At 38.2% G+C, this 20883-nt stretch overlaps 1 protein-coding gene across 1 annotated transcript in view; it reads left to right on the top strand.

Moving 5' to 3' along the window:
• Positions 1–20262, top strand: part of LOC107590889 (arf-GAP with SH3 domain, ANK repeat and PH domain-containing protein 1-like) — a 24978-nt gene extending 4716 nt beyond the window's left edge. Inside the window, exons 2-26 of the mRNA XM_016279834.1 lie at positions 1239–1311; positions 5039–5184; positions 6760–6834; positions 7317–7366; positions 7529–7652; positions 8666–8751; positions 9063–9138; positions 10827–10913; positions 11108–11217; positions 12037–12106; positions 12372–12459; positions 12980–13028; positions 13288–13454; positions 14025–14158; positions 14565–14656; positions 14747–14927; positions 15616–15701; positions 15787–15902; positions 16114–16181; positions 16578–16682; positions 17073–17277; positions 17489–17750; positions 18060–18270; positions 19456–19584; positions 19732–20262. Of these exons, the coding sequence (XP_016135320.1) occupies positions 1239–1311; positions 5039–5184; positions 6760–6834; positions 7317–7366; positions 7529–7652; positions 8666–8751; positions 9063–9138; positions 10827–10913; positions 11108–11217; positions 12037–12106; positions 12372–12459; positions 12980–13028; positions 13288–13454; positions 14025–14158; positions 14565–14656; positions 14747–14927; positions 15616–15701; positions 15787–15902; positions 16114–16181; positions 16578–16682; positions 17073–17277; positions 17489–17750; positions 18060–18270; positions 19456–19584; positions 19732–19806 (2865 nt within the window). The 3' untranslated portion in view covers positions 19807–20262. The remainder of the gene's footprint in view (positions 1–1238; positions 1312–5038; positions 5185–6759; positions 6835–7316; positions 7367–7528; positions 7653–8665; positions 8752–9062; positions 9139–10826; positions 10914–11107; positions 11218–12036; positions 12107–12371; positions 12460–12979; positions 13029–13287; positions 13455–14024; positions 14159–14564; positions 14657–14746; positions 14928–15615; positions 15702–15786; positions 15903–16113; positions 16182–16577; positions 16683–17072; positions 17278–17488; positions 17751–18059; positions 18271–19455; positions 19585–19731) is intronic.
• The last annotated feature ends 621 nt before the right edge of the window (positions 20263–20883 follow it).

Genomic DNA, 20883 nt, shown 5'->3' with positions numbered 1-20883 from the left:
TTTGCCCCCCCCCTTGGGGGGTTTAAACCCCCCCCCCCCCCCAAACCACTCTTTTGCAGTCTTAAATATGATGGCGATGAACTTTTATCCTGAGACGACCACAAACACACTCAATAGGGCACTTTAAAGTATATTTATTATGTACTTGAAATCCATACCTCCGGTGTATGTGGGAAATGCCTTTTGATTAAGTGGTTTGTCTTCCATCTGTTTCAACATTGTTGAAAAAACACTTGGTAAGAGATTTGGCAAAAACCCTAAGGTCGAAGCACTGTTCAGGTTTTTCCTCATACCGGAAAAAGATGGAAAATAAAACTAAATCCCTAGTAAACTGGGAAAATTAACACAAGGAAGTAATAAGCATATAGTAGGACACATGTTTCTTTGGAAGAACCCGCATGCCCAGACATCTCTTTTTTTCTTTTTTTTTAATTTATGTTGAGGAAATATTCTGATACTGGTGTAAACAACAGGTCATGTGTGTGCTGTCTGACTGTCTGTGTGTAAAAATAATAACCTGTCCAGTGTTGTTCAGTGTGTGAGATTCTGAGTTATACATCACTGGATCCCATACGTCCATGTGTCTGGGATGTTGCCCAAAAAGCTACAGACAGAAACAAAACAGAACAGATCCAAAGAAAGTTTTGACACTGATTTATTAACATTGATCAGAATAAACAATCTCTGGCAGACAGCAGCAGGTATACATCAGTGTGTTGTAAGGTCGCACACTCAAGGTGGTTTAAAACCCTTCATTGTGATATTCACATACAGGTTTCTTGTTTTAATTTTTAATAGACACTTTCTGACCAAAGAAGTTAAACAAACTGATGTGATTCAATCCTAATAAACCAAAACATGATTTAAACCACTGATATTTGAACTCTGGTTAGATTCCCACGGAGGTGTGTCTCATTCTATCTAGTGCACTAATTCTTTACTGTAAATAGTGTCTGTTCTGAGTCATTAAGAGTTGTCGTTGTCTTTCGTAAGGCTTGATTCACCTGTGCTTCACAGCTTACCTGTTCTGACATCATCACGGTGACCTGACGTGATAGAAAGACTGCTTGACAACTATTCTGATGTTTGTTTGGTAAAAACAGTCAAGTGTTGCCCCGCGACCAGTTAAACATGTTTGTGCCACTGATTACATGAAGTTGAAGAGTGTAGTTGATGCTGATGCTAGTAATGAATTTCTATTCTAATGTTTTTCTCATTTCTCTGCGGTCTTCCACCAGTCTCTAGAGCAGGACCAGATGTCTCTACAGAGGATGAAGAAAATTGTAAAAGCCATCCACAACTCTGGACTCAGTGAGTACAGTCTTATTTTTTGGAACTTTGTGTTCCTCTTGTTTGCTGAATTATTTCATCTAGTACAGTGCTTCTCAACCTTTTTAACTCCAAGACTTTTCATTGTCCACAGCAATATGTGAAGGCCCAATACTCCTAGTTTCTATAAATTAAATTGCAGGATTCCAGACCTTTTAAGAGCTGAATGTTCTTCAGGGATCCCACCTGTTTGAATGAAGATTATGAAGGATAATGAATAATATTTTTTACACACAGTTTCTACCAAATGAAATATGTTAGAGATTGGCAATACTACAAAAAGATGTATATTTGATGATAAAAGTTTTGTCACACCTTATTTTAAGGTCCAGTTCTCACTATTAACAAATCATTAACTATAACTTTTACCTCAATAAAGTCCAAATTTGCTGCTTATTAATAGTTAGTAAGGTTGTTGTTAAGTTTAGGTATAAGATAGGATTAAATTATATGTGCTTTATGTGTACTAATAAACAGCCAATTATGTTAATAATAGGCCTGTTAATAAGCAACTATTTAATAGTGAGAAATGGTCTCTAAAGTGTTACTAATTAGTAGATTAATAAAGATTTGACTAATTTACATTACTTTTTCAGGTCTAGATGTCACACTTTTAAAATTACTCCCATGTGGGATCCCTGATTCTTCAAAAAAAAAAATGTTGAGCAAGTAAATAAAAAAAGATTTTCTTTACTTGTCTTACCTGATTTTAATGCTTGTTTTGTCATATTTTAAAACATTTTAAGTCGTCTTGAGGCACCCTTGGAAGTTTGCTGATGTCTCTTGGTGGACCCCAGCCACTGGTTGAAAATCACTGGTCTAGTACATAAGCAAAAATATGTATTCTGGGAGCTTCGAATAATATGAGGTGGCTTTTTAGAGATCTTCAGGAAGCCTGGTTCACTTAGTATCACTTATTCAAACCTCAGACTGTTACATAAGAGTCAGCTTGTGATGCCATAAAGATGCTTAATTAAACTACAGTAGTCGTTAAAATGAAAATGTAAGATTTGTGAAAAAAGTCTTCCTAAAATAATTGCATTGAGGTCATTCTTACTTTTGCTGTCTCACTCTCTCTGTCACGCAAATGAAAGATGACAGAAATTGGGGCCTAGACTTGCACTGACATTACAACCACTAGAGCAGATTGTGTGTTTTCCTGTTTTTGACACTGGGTCAGAGTGTAGAAAATAACAGCCTCTGAAACTTGCTTCACTGTTTTAATGAACCTCAGAGACCTTAATGACCTTATGCCGTGTTAAACACGCACAGTTTCAGTGCCTTATTCTGTTCACCCTGCACAACGCACATGGCCACTGGTTACACCTCTGTAAGCAGTTTGGCGGCATTTACGCTGAAACTTTATCACATGATAAAATTTTTACTTAAAAAAATAAAAATACATTTTTTTTACCATCAGCATCTTTACCGTGCTGAACTGTCAGGGGGATATCTGTGTTTACATCTGCTCCTCCTCTCTGAAATGAGAAATTGCCCCACAGACCTGGCCAATACACTATTTATAATGTTATGTTGTGCTTACAAAAGTCCTGACTGGAATGATCATGGTTTCTGGGAAACATGTCTCAGATCTGCCTGCTTCTCATTTCTGAGGGCGCATGCCCCATTTCTCAATTCTGTGAGTCACAGTTCAGTTAAATGCAAAGGAGACCCTACGTTTTATCATCTCCCCCCTCGTCGTCACTCGCTCTCTCTTTCTCTCTCTTTCTTTTAACTGAAATCAGATGTCTCATTCCGGTAACACTACTATTGAGGGGCCTCAATTTCCTGCCACTGTGTGTTTGTGGCAGCTGTTGACCGTGGACTAAATGTTGCTGAAGACATGTAAACACAAACACAGATGTGGCAGATGCTTTAAAGTATTGATATAGGGTCAGTTTTCTAAAAACCCAGGAACAGGATCCGCTTTCTGGTTCATTTGAGCTTCACATATCATCTCTGGAACAGATCAGGGTCTCAAACATGTCAAGAAATTAATTAACAATACAAATTAAAAGTGTCTGAAAGTGCTCACAGATGCCTGTTGAGAAAATAAAACCAGATCAGGGAAGGTAGGTCCTTAGAGTGCTTGGCGCCTGCGAGTGAAATGCAGTATTGTTTGAGCTGAACTGACTCACTGGGAAAAACACTGTTGATTTAAGTCCACAGAAGAGGAAGTATCAGCTAGACGTTCGATTAACTAACTCCCGAAAAAAAATCCCCCCCCCCTATTTTTGTCGTTAAGTTGTTTGTCCTCTCTTAAAAAACGGAACTCAACCCAAAACCAGATAATGCAAGTTTATTTATTAAGGAAGTGATCTTACATTTCCACAATCTCTAGAGTCTAGACCGATATCCTGATAGATATCAATATGCTGACATGAGGATTTCTCCTGTTTATGTTTAATGTGCTTTTGACACTACATAGTAATTTATTCAGGTGAAATGGGATCAGGACACAATGCATGTGATGCACCCAAGTAGTATGTGTTCCTTAATCAAGTCCTTTGTTTTTCCTGGAACAGTTTCCTGATCAACCAATCAAAGCCTTAACCCAACCCCTAGAATGAGAGGGCAATGATTACTTGATAGGAATGTTGTTTATGAAAAAACAGAGAATTTCAATCCAGGAAAATGTGTCCATCATGTTTAGCTATAGCACTGTATGCTAATTCCAGGGATGCTCCCTTGGAAAGTCCAGCATGTGCTCCCACAAATACTTGTGATCATTATAAGTGAGGATGGTTTGGCTTTGCTTTGGCTCTTATCTAAGTGTACCCATTTATTTTGTAGCTGTGGAGCTGAGAGTTCTTTGATCTGTAGTACAGTCTGAGCCTGTGGTGATGTTAGTTTTCTTGCCAGGAACTCACTGTGCTTCAGCTGGTATCATTTTCACTGTATCACAAAATCCTGTTTTCCTCTATTCATTTGATCATGTGGTGAGGTTTGCAAGATCACACGGTTTCAGTAGATGGATAAAGGTTATCATGTTTAAAAATTACTGCTGTACAAAAAAAAATATTTTAATGAAATCTAAATCCATATTCTTACTATATTTTTTCCATTGCTGTTCAAGAGTTTGGTGTAAGATTTTGTTTTTTAAATAAATGAATATTCAGCAAGGATGCATTAAATTGATAAAGTCATATAAAGACATTTTATAATGTTAGAAAATATTTATATTTCAAATCAATCCTTTTGAATTTTGAAGTATCTTGAAAAAATCAGTTCAGTTTCCACAAAAATATTAACCGGCACAGCTGTTTTCAATATTGATAATAAGAAATGTTCCTGGAGCACCAAATCAGCATACTAGAATGATTTCTGAAGGATCATGTGACACTAAAGACTAAACGCTGATGAAAATGAAGCTTTGCCATTACTGGAATAAACTACATTTCAAAATAGAAAACCGTTATTTTAAATGCTAATAATATTTCACAATATTACTGAGCAAATGCAGTACATACACTGACTGTATTTCAGACTGAACTATAGAGGCTTTTCACAATCCTGTCAATTCCTGATTGATAAAATCAAGTAGCCTACATTTGTTTTCATTGAATATCCTGTTTCTCATGGAAATGTGTAACATTACAGAAGAAAAGTGGACTCCAAACAGTTTTGTATTGATTTCTAGTTTCTCCGGTTATCTGCAGAAAGGTCACAGGATTGTCTTGTTTTTGATTGTGTGATGGTGTGTTTCCAGATCATGTGGAGAGTAAGGAACAGTACACAGAGGTTCTGGAGAATCTGGGGAACAGTCACCTAACGCAGGATAACAACGAGATATCCACAGGCTTCCTGAACCTGGCTGTGTTCACGCGAGAGATCACTGCACTCTTCAAAAACCTGGTGAGCAGGACACCATTCTGAAACTACAAATACAAATACAAACGCAATAAAAGGGACATAAAGCTGAATATTGTTTTTTTATCCCAATTAAGACCAGTTTCTTTCAGCAGAGAAAGCAGACATATTGTAGTCAAGTATTCAAGTCAAGTGTTAGTTTCTAATTTCTAACCCCAAATTTAGCTTCCAGGTGAGGCATAAAGTTCAGTGAAGCGTAAATGTTAATTACCTGAATAATTCAAGGCCAACATGAATATTTTTCCACCTTTGAGAGGAAACTATTCAAGTACTGTCTGCCCTGCCAGTATTATTATTCAAAAAGCACCTTTGGGTGTGTGCCTGTGTGGCTTGTCTTCTGGATATATTTCTGAATAAGAAACAGCAGACTTCCAGCTGTACAAAATACACATGGGACTGGGAGAGGTAGTTTTGTGTGTGTGTGTGTGTGTGTGTGTGTCAGCAGGGGTTCAACAGCTGCAGGCGAGGGCCCCTCAAACCACAGCGCCCAGAACCCTCCCACTGATAGTTTCTATGGTGATGGTAATTTATACCAGACCCGAGAGCATGAGTGGATAGCGTCTGACCACTGAGCTGTCAATCAAACGATCACCAGGGACAGGAACCACAGCTTAAAAAATACAACAGAATCTCTGCTAAGAAAATAAACTTTAGATTTAGCGTCCTTGTGTGGAGGCTAAACTTTCCCTCAGAGTCAAGCCCATTTTTCATATTCATGAAGACTTATATTTATAACATCCATTTTTCAAGGTTATAAATCCATATCCAGCACCATTATGAGGTGACTCCCATGATTACTTTTCATTTATACTTTTGTGTAGCACAATATGTTTTTAATGTTTTGTGTGAAAGTGTTTACTTGGGTTTGAGTATCTTTTTTTTTTCTTTTTTAGTGGTCAAGCAAGGTGTTTTTTATCATTCAGTACCAATGCCTGTCTCTATACCGCACAGTGGCTGTATATAATAAATATACATAATATAATGACATTGTATATAATGTTATATATTATGTCATTATATATTATTATATATAATGACATAATATATAATATAATAAACACACTAATAAAAAAAATTAACAATGCTGTCAGTACATTTAAAAATGACATTTAAATGGGAAATATGTCCGAAAGGCTGTCCTTTGTTTTAAATGATTCGGTCTGATTCTTCTTTCGTCCTGCAGTGGGTTTTTTCTCGCACATTCTTTCCTAAGGAAGATTTATACTTGCTCAGCACTTTTATGCATTTGTCCAAGGAGAAATCCCAAACAGAGTTTTACCTTTTGCAATTTTATAATGCGGATTTATGGTTTGCGAGCATTTGTACATCCAGACTAGGCTTTATAGGGAGGGTTATGCCTTGCAGGGTAAAAATGTGAGCACTCACTTTGAAAAGTGAGTTAGAGTTTACATTAACATTTGCACTATGATCTGGCTGACTTTCAGATGTTGTTTGTAGTTTCTTTTTGGTGTATGTCTCGGTTACATTATTTCTACATACCTGTTTGTTCTCGAGTGTGTGTCTGCCTGAATTTATGTGTTCTTTCTGATGGTTCTTTAGGTGCAAAACCTGAACAACATAATTTCTTTCCCTCTGGAGAACGTGCTAAAGACTGAGCTGAGAGACAGCAGGCTGGTGAGTGAGACAAACACCTGTGTCACACTGTCGTCATACTAGACTCAAACGTCACATTAAACCCCAATTGAACTGATAATTGAACTCAATTAAAGAGTTGATAAAGCTAAGGAAGTCACATTCATCCCTTTTAAAGAGTCAACAGTGCGTCATGTTGTTTTGTAACAAGGTTTGACAAGTAGCTTGTTTGGGGTTATTGTGTTTTCGAATGTCAGAAACGCAATAACTGCACCACACCTTTCTTTGAGTTTAACCGGTATGATGAGTGGAGACATATTGCAGGGCTCTGAGATTGAGTTTTGATACACACCCTGATATTATTACTTGCACAATATTAATTGTCCACAATGAGGTGTCCTTTGTTATTGCATCACGCTTTTATGGCGACACAGTGTAAACTTTTTTTAATGTGTGTTTGTCTGTGTGTATATGCACAAAATTCTTTATTCTTATATTGTATTATATTTTATATTTTCTCTCAGGAGCTGAAAAAACAGATGGAGAAAAGCTGGAAGGATTATGATGCTAAAATGTGAGTTTCAGAGTCAAATTGTTCTCCTGGTACACAACTTCCTATAATATTTAATTCAAGACCACCACTTGGCTTGTCTAAAAGACAAGTCCACCAGCAAAACTAGTGTCTCATTATGTTCTTTTCTCTTTTTCTTCATTCATTTTCACTTCGGCTTTTCAGAGGCAAGCTGGAGAAAGAAAGGAGAGAGAAACAGAAACAGCATGGGTTGATTCGGTTGGAATCAACAGACACGGCAGAGGACATGGAAAGAGAAAGAAGGAACTTCCAGCTGCAGATGTGTGAGGTATAAGAGGCCGTATGAGGGCGGCCAGTTAACAGACTTATGAAACGTGTGCAAAATGAACCTGACCAAGACCACATTGTGTGAGCGTCTCATTGAGAATGTGTGTCTTAGCAAGTCATTCCTGGGTTACCTCAGATTGTTAACCTCTCTGCGGTATTAAGCATATTCTTTGTAAATTCAGTAAGTGTGTGGCAGTGTGTGAAGTCACCTAAAACCAAAAGGCTTTGGGGTGTTTTTGAGAGAGGCACTCTTGTTTGAGGCCACATTGTGTTCATGTGTGGTTATTGATGACCTCACTCCACATGTCTGTGGCGATATGTCCAAGTTCCATATACTGTGTGCGTGGCAGTTAGCAGGACTTGGGAAATTTGGGCTACGCCGCTTGAACCCAGCTGAGGTAATAGAAAGAATAAGGAAAGAAGGATGAAGTGGAGGAATAATGAAAGAGAGGGGGATTTTCAGTGTCCTACAGTGCTCCCTTTCCCAGCCGCAGAGCTCCAGATGTCTCCACTTTGCTCTCTTTTTATAGTGGAGACATGCGTTATTTCTTCCAAACCTGACCGACCATGTGACCATAATTAACTGGAAAGTTCCTGTATCCATATATGCATAGAGTAAATTTTCATTTATTTGAACAGATTGCTTAGATACAGAATGTTCAGAAACTTAAGCAGCATTTGATCCTCAGTGGCTCCTTTCACCTTTTTTAATCTACAAAAAGACGTTTACTCATGCTTATGCATCCACTACACAATTATCTGTGAAATCTGACAGCCCAAAGTCTGCACACTGGTTTTGGCAACTAGCATTGACTCCTCCAGAATGCAAATCATTGCAAAGAAGTTGTGTAGTGCATTTTACCCTTTAATTCATGTTTGTTGTGGATTCATCTGCTTTAGCTTTGTGCTGAGTCACAATGTTGGGACACAATAGTGGGATTGACCTTTGACTGTTGACCTTTGATGAATGACCGACTTTTTTTTCTCTCTCCCCCTCTCTCTCTGATTTGATAGTATTTACTGAAGATTCAGGAGCTGAAAGTTCGTCAAGGTCCAGATCTACTGCAGAGCCTGATTAAGTACTTTCAAGCCCAACTTAAGTAAGTCTAAACCAAATTAAGATACTCTAGAAGCACCAGCTTCCTTTTCAGTTGCAGATTTAACCTAAGTTGGTTTTAGTACAAAACTATGCTTTTCACATTACACTTAAGTCTGGGTTAAGGCCCCTTATAAGACTGGGTTCAGCATATGAATCTCAAAAGAATTTGAATAACTGTACAGTGAAGATTTAATCCTGCTAATCATTCAACAACTGTGTCTATGTTGATTGTGATCTCTGTGGCTTTGTGGGTGTGTGTATTGATGTCACTTACATTTGAGATGGCTAAACACTGCGATTGTGTTTTCTCAGTTTTTTCCAGGATGGACTGAAGGCTGCAGAGCATCTGGGTCCATTTGTGGAGAAGTTAGCAGCCTCTGTACATACGGTAATAGACTTGTCAATCCCAGTATCTTTGTAGATAGAATAACATACATATTCTAGTCTCCACACTTGAAAAAGTGTTACATAAATTAAAATGCATTTTAATATATTCATAAATTTCATACATTTTTGCTGTGGATTGTAAATGGGAAGCTCTAACTGGATGGTTTGTTTTCTTAGATTTATTAGAGAGATGATAAGCAGACATAATGGCTTATCTTGTTTTTGTTTGTTTTCTTTTTGTGATGCAGAAAGTCCGACCATGTGCGCAGACACATACACACCTTCAGTGTTTTGAAACTATCTCGCTTCTCATGTTAGTCATGACCTGGCGTAGTGTTAATATGATGAAATAAGACTCTTCAAACTCCATTCGAGGAAGATTTATCATTGACACTTTATCATTGATTTTACATGTCTAGTCTGGCTGAGACAGTTAGTTTGAAGGACTAACTTTCTACAGAATTTCTACTGATTTCTACTGAATATCATGTATATCTTTTTTTGCACACACATTAGCTTTGTTAAAAAATCTAGTCAGCAGCCTATCTTAACAGCATTTTAATACAGCTTCAAAAAGTGTTGCCACCTTTTTCCTCTTTTAAAGTCTGATTGCATGTATCTTTTGAAGAGAAAGCAATCCCAAAATGATTAATGATTAATGAAAGAATAAAATAATCAAAATGAAGGATGAGTACTGAAAAATATGAATAAAACAGTTTAATATGTTACATATATGTGCTAGGTAGCTAATTAAAGTGTACCGTTTAGCAACATGTTAACGGAATGCTATGTTGCTTGTATTATTCCTTTGCATAGACATATGACACACAGAGTTGCAAAAGTCTATTTCATGATGGTTAGGATACTCCCTTAGAAACCCGCTTCCTATGTAAGCAGCAGATAGCGAGGAAACTTAGAAAGTTTTGTACCCAAGCTATTATATTGATTGCATCTAGATTCTTAGATTTGTCTCACTTCATTCTCCCTAATAAGTAAACCAAAAGCTGTTTTAAAACATTATATTCAGTATTTATCAGTTTATGTTTCCCAGCAGCATTATTACTCTTTCTGCAAGTCTTGTCTGGTCATGGTTGTATAGAGATTTGATACGGTCTAGAGTGAATATCACACAACAATAATAATGGTGTTCATTAAATGATCTTTTTTGTATCAAAGTTTAATTTAGTTGATACTATGAGTAGAAGGCAGGATAGGGCATGTGGAATTGGTGTTGAGATGACCATGTTTTATAACAGAACTGGTTCGGGTAATGTTTCTAAAGTGACATTTCTCCCGTTTCAACTTGCTCTCTTTTGATCATAACGCATCAGCATTTGGCACATAAATGGAAATGAAACTCAAAAATGAAACAACCACAATCTAGCTTTCCAAAAGGAATAATTTCCTTTTAAAAAGTACTATGGAAACTGGTTGAAGAAATTGCTGGAATTTTGTACTGGGGGGCCAAAGCTATAATTTAAACAGGCTTTGAGTACTTCTGGCTGTGTTGGTTTGGTCCTGGGCTTGATTACAAAATGGAGGGACGTGTTCCAGTTTAAGCCTGTAAACTGCTCAGTTATCAAATGTATTTTTGTTTATGTGTATAGCTTATGTTAACTATTCACAAGACCAGTCACATTGTGTTGCACAAAAACAAGCCCCATATCACTTTACTGTGATTGTTCACAGGTTCGTCATGAGCAGGATGAAGAAGTAAAGCAGCTCTCTCAATTGCGTGACTCACTCAGAACACAACTACAGGTTGATGGCAAAGAGGTAATATCCAAAATAAACACAACTCCCAGAATGCACAACTTCTAGCTCAAAGTAATGCATTTTCTTCACAAGATGGACTGAAAAAGAGCTCATCTGTGGCCATAATTGGCATTAAAGACTCTATTTCAGCAAGCTCAGAGTTGATAATGATTATGATGACCGTTATAATAATAAATGTTGTTCTGTCTTCACAGGATTTTCTAAACAGGAAGAACTCTGGCCATGGATATAGCATCCACCAACCACAAGGCAATAAGAAATATGGCACAGAGAAATCTGGATTCCTTCTTAAGAAGAGCGATGGGTGAGTTAAACATTGCTGTCTACTTCCCCAAGTTGAGAAGGTCACCAATCCCCCAAAAACAACAACAGACCAACTGTTTATTTTTATTACCTGGGTTTATTCAAGGTTTTCCAGACATGATGCAGTATTCAGCTCCTGTTTGCTTTTAGTCACATGGGGTGAGTGTGTGTTTCTCAGGAAACACTCTCCACACTGCTCTGTGAATGTAATGATATATATGCCCTCTTCTTAAACTGGAAGCAGAATAAATTAAGTGAGTTATAATATCCTGACAATCGTACACCACAGATAGTTAGCAGCATAAAGCATCAGTCTGAGCTTTGTGATTCCAGGCTCACAGCTGAGAGTGTGTGTATGTGTGTTTGTCACAGTGTTCCTCTCACGCAGATGTTTTCTATTAAATGTGGTTTAGTCTCTTACTGCACTAGAGTCTTACTTGCACTCTCTTAAAATCTCTAAGGCCAACCTACAGCTCACAAAACACACACATGCCCACATAGACTACTTAGGTTTTGATCAGTGCATCAGAATAAACATGTCAGTGCCATTTTTGTTGTCAGTAAATTACTGAATGTAACTTCACTAGAGAGCTACTGAATCAGTACAGTTAACAATTGGCTACTAGTTATTTCTGCTTCTCAAATCAAATTATATAAATCTTGATGCCAAGGACCCCTGAATATGATCATTTTATCTCTGTGAAAAAATAATAGTTAAAAGTAAAACATATTTTAACCCTTTAGTATGGAGGTATTATGCTAATACTGATGAATACTGAATGTGGATTGTTAGGGTTTTTCCATGATCTTTGTGTTTTAGGATCAGAAAGGTTTGGCAGAAGAGGAAGTGTGGGGTAAAATATGGCTGTCTCACCATTTCACACAGCACGGTGAGATTTGAGAAAGACAAACACCTTCCAGTTACACATACTTCATTATATTACAGCTTGATTGTTTTGCTTACATGTCTGTGTGCGCCAAGCTTCAGTGTTTTAGCAACCATTAACTTTATGTAAGCTTTTGCTCACATCTTTAGCATTAATCCTGCACACAGCATAAATGCAAGTGAGATTTGTTTGCATTTGATTTAGTGAGTGACCACATATGTGATGAGTATGCACTTTAAACATGTTATGACTCTTCTCTAACTCTCAGATCAACAGACCACCCGCAAAGCTCAACCTCTTGACGTGTCAGGTGCGGCCCAACCCTGAGGAAAAGAGAACGTTTGATTTAGTTACACGTACGTTGTCCTCTGACCTTTGACCCTTTTCATCTCTGCTGTAGTATGAAGAAAAGGACTATGTTTGGAATGGGAAACTAGCATGCTAATGATTGAATAGTGTGTGGTACACACTGTATACTGCCTACTAATTTTTAGAAATAAGTGAAACAGAAGGCAATGTACGTTATAAGCAGTAGTATGCTACACTGCTGTCACACAATTTTATATATAGACTTTATAATTCAGTGCTGCTGGTGTAACTGACCGGTATGTGATGCATTCAGGGAAATCTGATGTGAAATACAGTATGTGAACCAGGTGAGGTGTTTTATGCATATAGGTGTTCAGAAGTATGTAAATACAGTTTGGAGGAATAAGTATGTAGGTGTATGTAGATCATGAAATGCTGATAAGTTGAGTGGCTAGTCCTGACCTGTTTTTTTTCTGTATGTTAGGATGTTTTTTCCATGTTTCCTTTGCATAGAGGCCACCAAGCGCATACTATTTATCTCTTTTATCTCTCTCTCTGTCCTTGCAGACAATCGCACATACCATTTCCAGGCTGAGGACGAGCAAGAATGCATGATGTAAGTGCAGAAATTTGTACGCTCACACACACCCGTATACATAGAAATCTTTATTATATACTGCAAAGCGGCATGAACAGACATGCAGGAGAGAGCAGGTTCAAAACCTGCTTCTAGAGAGGAGAGAGAATAAAATGGAAAGAGTAAGATAAAGAAAGACATTGAAATGTTAAAGATACAACGGATGTATCTGAAAGGTCACCTATTGAGATGAATGCACGTCTTTGTTTTTGTAATCCCTTCATTTGTCTTCTTGCAGATGGGTTTCTGTGCTGCAAAACAGTAAGGAGGAGGCCTTGAACACGGCTCTCGGAGGAGATCAGCTCCAGTTCCAGGACAGTGGTCTGCAGGAGCTTGTCCGAGCTGTGATCTCAGGCCTGAGAAACCTGCCAGGCAATGAGGCCTGCTGTGACTGTGGAGCTCCAGGTCTCAAAAAGAGGATCCTAATGCATTTAAATACTGTTAGAGGCCATTCACACAGAATGCATTTTGCATTCCATGCATTCCCTTTTTTTTTATGAAAATATGCTAGAGAGGCCTGCTGTGACTGTGGGCTCCAGGGTCTCAAAAAGAGGATCCTAATGCATTTAAATACTGTTAGAGGCCATTCACACAGAATGCATTTTGCATTCCATGCATTCCCTTTTTTTTATGAAAATATGCTAGATGGGTGTTTGACCACTGTCTTTTTAATTTTAAGTGCAAAAATGCATTCTGTGAGAATGACCTCAAATACAGAAATCCTATGTGTTATGTTATTCTAAATCAAATCAAAATGATGATTAGAGAGAGACATTTAATTTAAGCCTTAAATAGTTTTGAATGTGTGTTTCTTACACAACTATTTAGATCAATGAAATATTTAAGCAATGCATAACACTATGTCTGTTCCCAAAAATTGCTGTATCGTCTTTATGAAGAGCTTCTAAAAAACACTTTATTGGTCAGTGAAGAGTGGCAAAGAAATGTTTGAATGATGTGTGTTGTGCTCTTTAGAACCCACTTGGCTCTCCACTAACCTGGGCATTCTCACCTGTATCGAGTGTTCAGGAATCCATCGTGAGCTTGGAGTACATCACTCACGAATTCAGTCTCTCACTCTTGACGTACTGAGCACATCTGAGCTCCTGGTAAACACACACACACACACGTCATAAAATTTAGGACAGTGTGATGTCATAAAATTTAAAAAGATAATTCAGCTCCATTCATTATACAGTCCATTACCTTCTGCACATTTACTGTTGTTCTTTTTGTGTGGTACGTATCACATTTATCTTGAACTTTTTACCCATAATCCACTGGGACTGAGTCAGCATTTACTCACATGTGTCTCGCTCACATCTGTAAATGTTTATATAAACTTTTTACCTCTGACAGTAAAGCAGTGCAAGTGCTCCTGCACACGAGTGTTATTTATTAGTTAGTTACTTGTTGTCAGTTAGATTACAGATAAATGACCTAACATAAAGCTGGATGCATATGTTCAGTGTTTTACTGCAAACATCCGTTTATCAGTTGTGTTTTGGTTCACAGTTGGCAGTGAGCATTGGAAACGCCAAGTTTAATGACATCATGGAAATTAACATGCCCAGTGATGCAGTCAAGCCCCTTCCAAAAAGTGACATGTGAGTCCTATTGTGCAGTCTTTTTTCGCTTTTAGCGCAGACTTTTTTTTTTTTTTTTTACCTCATTTTGGATTTTTTTGCACATCTCAGGACAGCGAGGAAGGAGTACATTGTAGCGAAGTATGCAGAGCGACGCTACATCCTCCCAAAAGAACACTCTGAAGCGTATCATGTGTATGACACTGTGAGGAACAAAGATCTCACGTCACTGCTACAGCTCTATGCAGAGGGAGAGGACCTGTCTAAACCAGTGGCCACACCTGAAGGACAAGTGAGATCCTCAATACAACCATATACACAAACACCACAACCACAATGATGATAACAAAAACATCAAGGCGTATAAACATGCTGTCACTCATGCGTTTCACATTTCTTGAAATGTTTAGAGCTTTCAAAGGTATCAATCCATCACATCAGAGACTTCCTGTGGTTTAGTCAAATAGATGTTTAATTTTTCTTGATAATTTTGAACTGTATAAGTAAAAATGAGACATCTGTGTGGTTATACGTCATTAATCACACATCATTCACACACTCTCTCTCTCTGTAATTCTGTATTTCCTCTCTTTTTTCTCTCTCTAATCAGATTTCCCTCTCCTCAGCCCACTCAGGAAGTGAACACAAGCTGTGTAATGACTGCTGTACTTGTGTTTGAGTTTGTTTTGTGTATGTGTGTGTTATTTGGCCATGGTCTCAGAATAGAGACAGAGTTTGACTTGAATGATTCAGTGACTGAATCACCAACATTTTTATTTTAACACACACGCGTATACTCACAAGTAGAGAATTGTAGTACGCCAACTCGCAGACACTAATTCATTAATCTTCTCCGTCACTCTTCATCCAGTCTGCTGTGATTTATTGGACTGGTGAATAACAGTACGTTTGTTTCACCGAGACAGTGGCTGGTTGGCAGCAGCCAGTAGCTTTAACTTGTTCTCTTCTGTGTCTAACAGGACCTGAAGGAGACCGGTCTTCACTTAGCTGTGCGCATATCTGAGAAGACTTCTCTGGCTCTGGTGGATTTTCTAGCTCAGAACTGGTGAGAGAAATCTGCTGTTGTCACGGATCTGTCAGTACATGGTAGGATGTCTATCAGCTGACCGCTTTGTGTTTGTGTTTCTCAGTGGCTGCCTGGAAAAGAAGACAGCAGAAGGAAACACAGCGCTTCATTACTGTGCATTATACAACAAACCAGAGTGCTTGAAACTTCTGCTCAAAGCAAAGGCGGTTTTACACACAGGTATACAGTAATCACATACATGCAAATTCAGCTATAAAAATTATGGATAGATGTATGGATGCATACATAGATGTATAAACAGACTATGACAGACTGAGTTCAACTTGTATACTTACTGATAGATAGATAGATAGATAGATAGAAAAACAGACAAATAAATGGATCAATCTGTCCTGATTTTGACTCTTCCATTGTTCTGATTGTCCTGTAGTGAACTCAGCGGGTGAGACGGCTCTAGACATTGCCAAGAGACTGCAGCACATGCTGTGTGTCGAACTGGTGAGTATCACATAATGCACAAAGCTTTTATTGACTTTGTGTGTATGTGAGCACATGTTTGTAGAGAGATTATTCCTAGGTTGAACTTTATCCTGTTTAATATCCTGAAGTCTCATATGACAGTGTTTTCATAAGGAACTTCCCTTGTCCTTCCCTTGCATATAATAATATCATATAAAACAAACCTAGTAGCTGTTATAAATATGAATGTCTCCAAATAAACAATGAGGGATCATCAAACCACTGACTCTTTACAGTATGAAGACAACAAACAAATAAATAAAAAATAGAGCTGGATTTGAATCTATCTAATAGTGTGATATCTGTCAGTCTGGTCAAAAGTGAGTCAGTGAATTGGCTGTTAATTTCTTATATTTTATTTGTGTGCATGTTTAGCTGGAATTGGCCCACAGTGGGAAGTTCAACTCTCAGATCCATGTTGAATACACATGGGAGACGCCACAGGACATGTATGACAGTGAAGATGATCTGGACGAAAGGGTCTGTAACAAGATTAACTATTTCTTAATACAGTATATGCATTTTCAACATATGTAAAGTGGTATCTGAGTCTGTGACCACTGGTGAAAATGTTTCTCTGTTTTGCATTTTTCTAATTTAATAATAATAATAATAAAATAATTTATTTTATGCCATAATGTTTCTTTGTTTTAGAATTTATAGAATCATAATGATAAATCAGTGCACAGGTTCAGCAATATGAAATTGATGTTTTATTTATATATATATATATATATATATATATATATATATATAGGGGCATTATGAATATATGAGTTTATGAGTCTATGGATGCTCATAAATAAAAGTATAAAAGTCTCTGTTTTGACTAAATATGTGAAATATAACGTTCAATAACTATTTGTTTAGGTAAGTCCCCATCCTAAGGGCTCACGTTCTCCGCTGCCCCTTACTGGCAGCAATAGGCACTGCTTGGCTGCATGGAATTTAAATAAAAGCAGTCCGGCCAGGACCTATGAGAACATTGACTTCCTATATCGAAATCCACCCAACAACAGCGCCCCCACTAATGGCTCCATGCCTCCTCCCCTGCCAGCTAAAGCAATACAAAGAGGTGAGATACTGTTTAAGTCTGGAATTTTGTATACCCCAAAAAAGCTTGTGCAGGTTTGACCTGATAAACAAAAGCTAAGGAATGATCTGGCATTTAGATGTTCTCTAAGAAGCTGAAATTAGGTCCTTTGCAAATGTGAACTGTGTAGAAACCCCGCAGGTTTATTCCAGACAATCCACAGCAAGGTCAAAGATAATTTGTGTCCCTGCAGGCCGTTCAGATCCTCAGATCTCGGGTTCCATTCCAGAGACTCACGCCCCCTACCGCCAGAGTTCCCACCCCACCAGCTGCTTTCAGAGAATCAGCACTTCATCCCCTGTGACGGAGTCCCCTGGACCAACACCTTCACGCTCTCATAGTACTGGAGGGTCAAAGGGACATAGACAGACGGTGTACTGGGAGGGACAATCTTTCTCAGGGGTCGAGGGCAAAAATCACTCTACCTCACCACAGAGTCAGAGAGGACCTGTCAGGTTAGTCACTGTGGTCCTATGCTGCATTTATCTTCCAAGGCCAGAGGTTTCCTCATTATTTTACTTAATGATTTGTATTGTAATTTTTTTGTATGTTATTATATTTAAAAACATAACCACTAGTTAGGAGTTGCTGGAAAAATGTATTATGTCACAATACATATTTTTATGATTTTTGAGCTATAATTTCAGTATTACTATTGTTAACAATAGTAATGGTAAAATAGTAGCATTCACTAAAATCTGAATTTTTGAATACGTGTGTAGTATTGTGAGTTATCGTCGTAAAAATATTACATGTGTCTGCAGTTCAGAGAAGACGACCTCATATCGCCGCACGAGCAGCGGCAGTCAAGGAAATAGTTTGGCCCCATCTCCAGGGTGTGCAGGCAGTCAGGAGGAACTCTACTGCAGTCCAGTGGGCGGGGCTCCCAGTCCTGCACCTCCGCCAGCGAATGCTAACAACAGTGCCACAGTGCCAATCATACTGCCGCCACCTCGCTCACGCAAAAATGCCATGGTAACATGCCATCCTATGATCTTTATTTTGAGATGTTTTTTCAAATATCTTCCTGATGATTACATAGTATGTTTACTTATATTTTTTGCAGTTTGTTTTTCCTTTATTTGTGAACATGAATTTAAGGGCTGGAATACACCACAACTTCTGCCCAGATTTTTCTCCAATTTGCAATCTGGAGAAGTTGACATTAGTTGTCAAAAGTCATAGCCGGTCTGCAGATTTTGGACAGTCAGATTTGATTGATTTCACAGAAGATATACGCATAGTGTGTGACAGGCACAGACTTTGATTTTTAGCTTTAGACTCTGATTCCATCCAGTCTTAGAATATCAAGCATATTTAATATTTTGAGCTGATTTTAGAATGCATGTTGTTTTCATTTGTCATGAGTCTCCTAGCAATGAGGCTCATTTCTGCAGGAGTCCGTTGTGTTTGGAACCACTTAAAATCCTCAGTCTTTTAGTGTATGATGCCCATTTTTTTTTCTGTAACCTTTTCTGACATGTGTATGATTCCTAGTAGGGATGTAGCATCTTGATGCATAGCCAACGATATGATACATTAAAGATACATAGCTACTGATGCAAAGCGATACGATTCACCTCTATATGATGCAGTGTGAACCGATTTCGATTCAGTACAATACTATGCAATGGAAAAAAAAATATGATGCTATGCAATTCAGTATGGTATAGATAGTTCGTTTTTATTTCCTTGGTTCAGACAGACAGACAGACATGTTAATCTGCATTCTATGTGACTCGAGACACGCCTCAGTCTCTGTAGTGTTGTGATGCATCATATTCACGTAGCAGCAGTGGTGATGAGAGAACACACTTGAGTTTAGTGAGGAGAAATCAATCTACATATAAAATATTGGTCACAAATTATTGGTCACTTTCTAAATAAAAGTATAGCGCATCTACTAATAATTATATATAAATCGTTTTTTACCAATGCAAAAATGTTAGAGATGATGCATCGTGATACAAATGCCAACTTGTATCCGATGTGCACTTATTTAAATTGATGCATTGCATCGTTAACTTTTATGCCGATGCACCGATGCAAATCTGTGAATCTTACCATCCCTAATGCCCGTTTTAAAACCAGATTTTAGAAATCATACAGTGTGTTCTAGCCTTAACTTGCTAAAGTGTTTATTTTTTGTATGTCTCTCAGATCTCATTAAGGGAGAGACCCAAAAAGGTCAGAGCGTTAGTTGACTGCAGAGCAGTTGGTGCCAATCAGCTGGCTTTCTTTAAGAACGAGGTCATCATAGTGACAGCAACTGATGACCCACACTGGTGGGTAAGTATACAAACTCTCTCACTCTGACACACACACATCCTGTGTTTACCAAGCGTGCTTTTAACAAGCTTTGGAGTATCTGTGAATAAATTTCCTGTAAACAGCTCAAACTGAAGACTTAAACATCTTGCACTCTTTCCCTCCCAGGTGGGCCATATAGAGGGAGAACCATCTAGAAGTGGCTCTTTTCCAGTCAACTATGTCCATAAATTAGGAGAATGAGATGAACCTCCATGATCACTCCCATTACACCACATGGAACTGATCTAGACTGTTGCTTTTATCTTCAGAGCCGCTAGACCTAGAAGCTGTGGAGGCCTGAAATGCACTTAGAAGATGAAAGACTGGAGTTCAGACTCTTCCACAGCATTAGTGTGGATGCTGTAAGATGATCCACTGATCCATTTTTTAGCGCTGCTTATAACATATCGCAGCTGTTTAACTGGACTGAAGGTTTGGCAGGTACATCATGAATGACTGGACTTGGAACAGGCAGAAAATGGATGAAAGCTGACCGGCTTTTGAAACTTCCTGGCTTTGTTGTTTAAACAAACAACATCACTTGTTCTTATTGATATTGGCGTTGAGGCATTTGTACAAACACTTGGACTTTGAGGTCTCTTAAGAGATTGTCGCCCAGACTTTGAGGCACTGGGCTCATTTACTGAAGCTCATCCTGTGGTGAAATCAGTTGCTCAGTGCATGCTGTAAGATGATCCACTGATCCATTTTTTAGCGCTGCTTATAACATATCGCAGCTGTTTAACTGGACTGAAGGTTTGGCAGGTACATCATGAATGACTGGACTTGGAACAGGCAGAAAATGGATGAAAGCTGACCGGCTTTTGAAACTTCCTGGCTTCGTTGTTTAAACAAACAACATCACTTGTTCTTATTGATATTGGCGTTGAGGCATTTGTACAAACACTTGGACTTTGAGGTCTCTTAAGAGATTGTCACCCAGACTTTGAGGCACTGGGCTCATTTACTGAAGCTCATCCTGTGGTGAGTTCAGTTGCTCAGTGCTCTCTGGATTATTTTAATGACATGCCATTAGTTCTGGCTAGACACCAGGTCCTCCAGACAGAGAGATAAAGGATGATGTATTTGGTTTCATCTGTCTCCTCTGCACCGACGTCTCCTATTGCTGCTGATTCCCGGATATCCAGTCCTGCACTGAGAGAACATTCAGAATGAATCCTCCGATGAAACACCAGGATGTTATGTGAATGTTCAATTACAAAAAGTTTTGATTGCAGAATTTCCAAGAAAGTTTACAATTCAGTATTTCAAGCCATA

Source organism: Sinocyclocheilus grahami, unplaced genomic scaffold, assembly GCF_001515645.1.
Source record: "Sinocyclocheilus grahami isolate Dianchi unplaced genomic scaffold, SAMN03320097.WGS_v1.1 scaffold134.1, whole genome shotgun sequence".
NCBI lineage: Eukaryota > Metazoa > Chordata > Actinopteri > Cypriniformes > Cyprinidae > Sinocyclocheilus > Sinocyclocheilus grahami.
The sequence above is the reverse complement of the archived record's forward strand: the minus strand, read 5'-3'. Positions and strand labels throughout refer to the sequence as shown.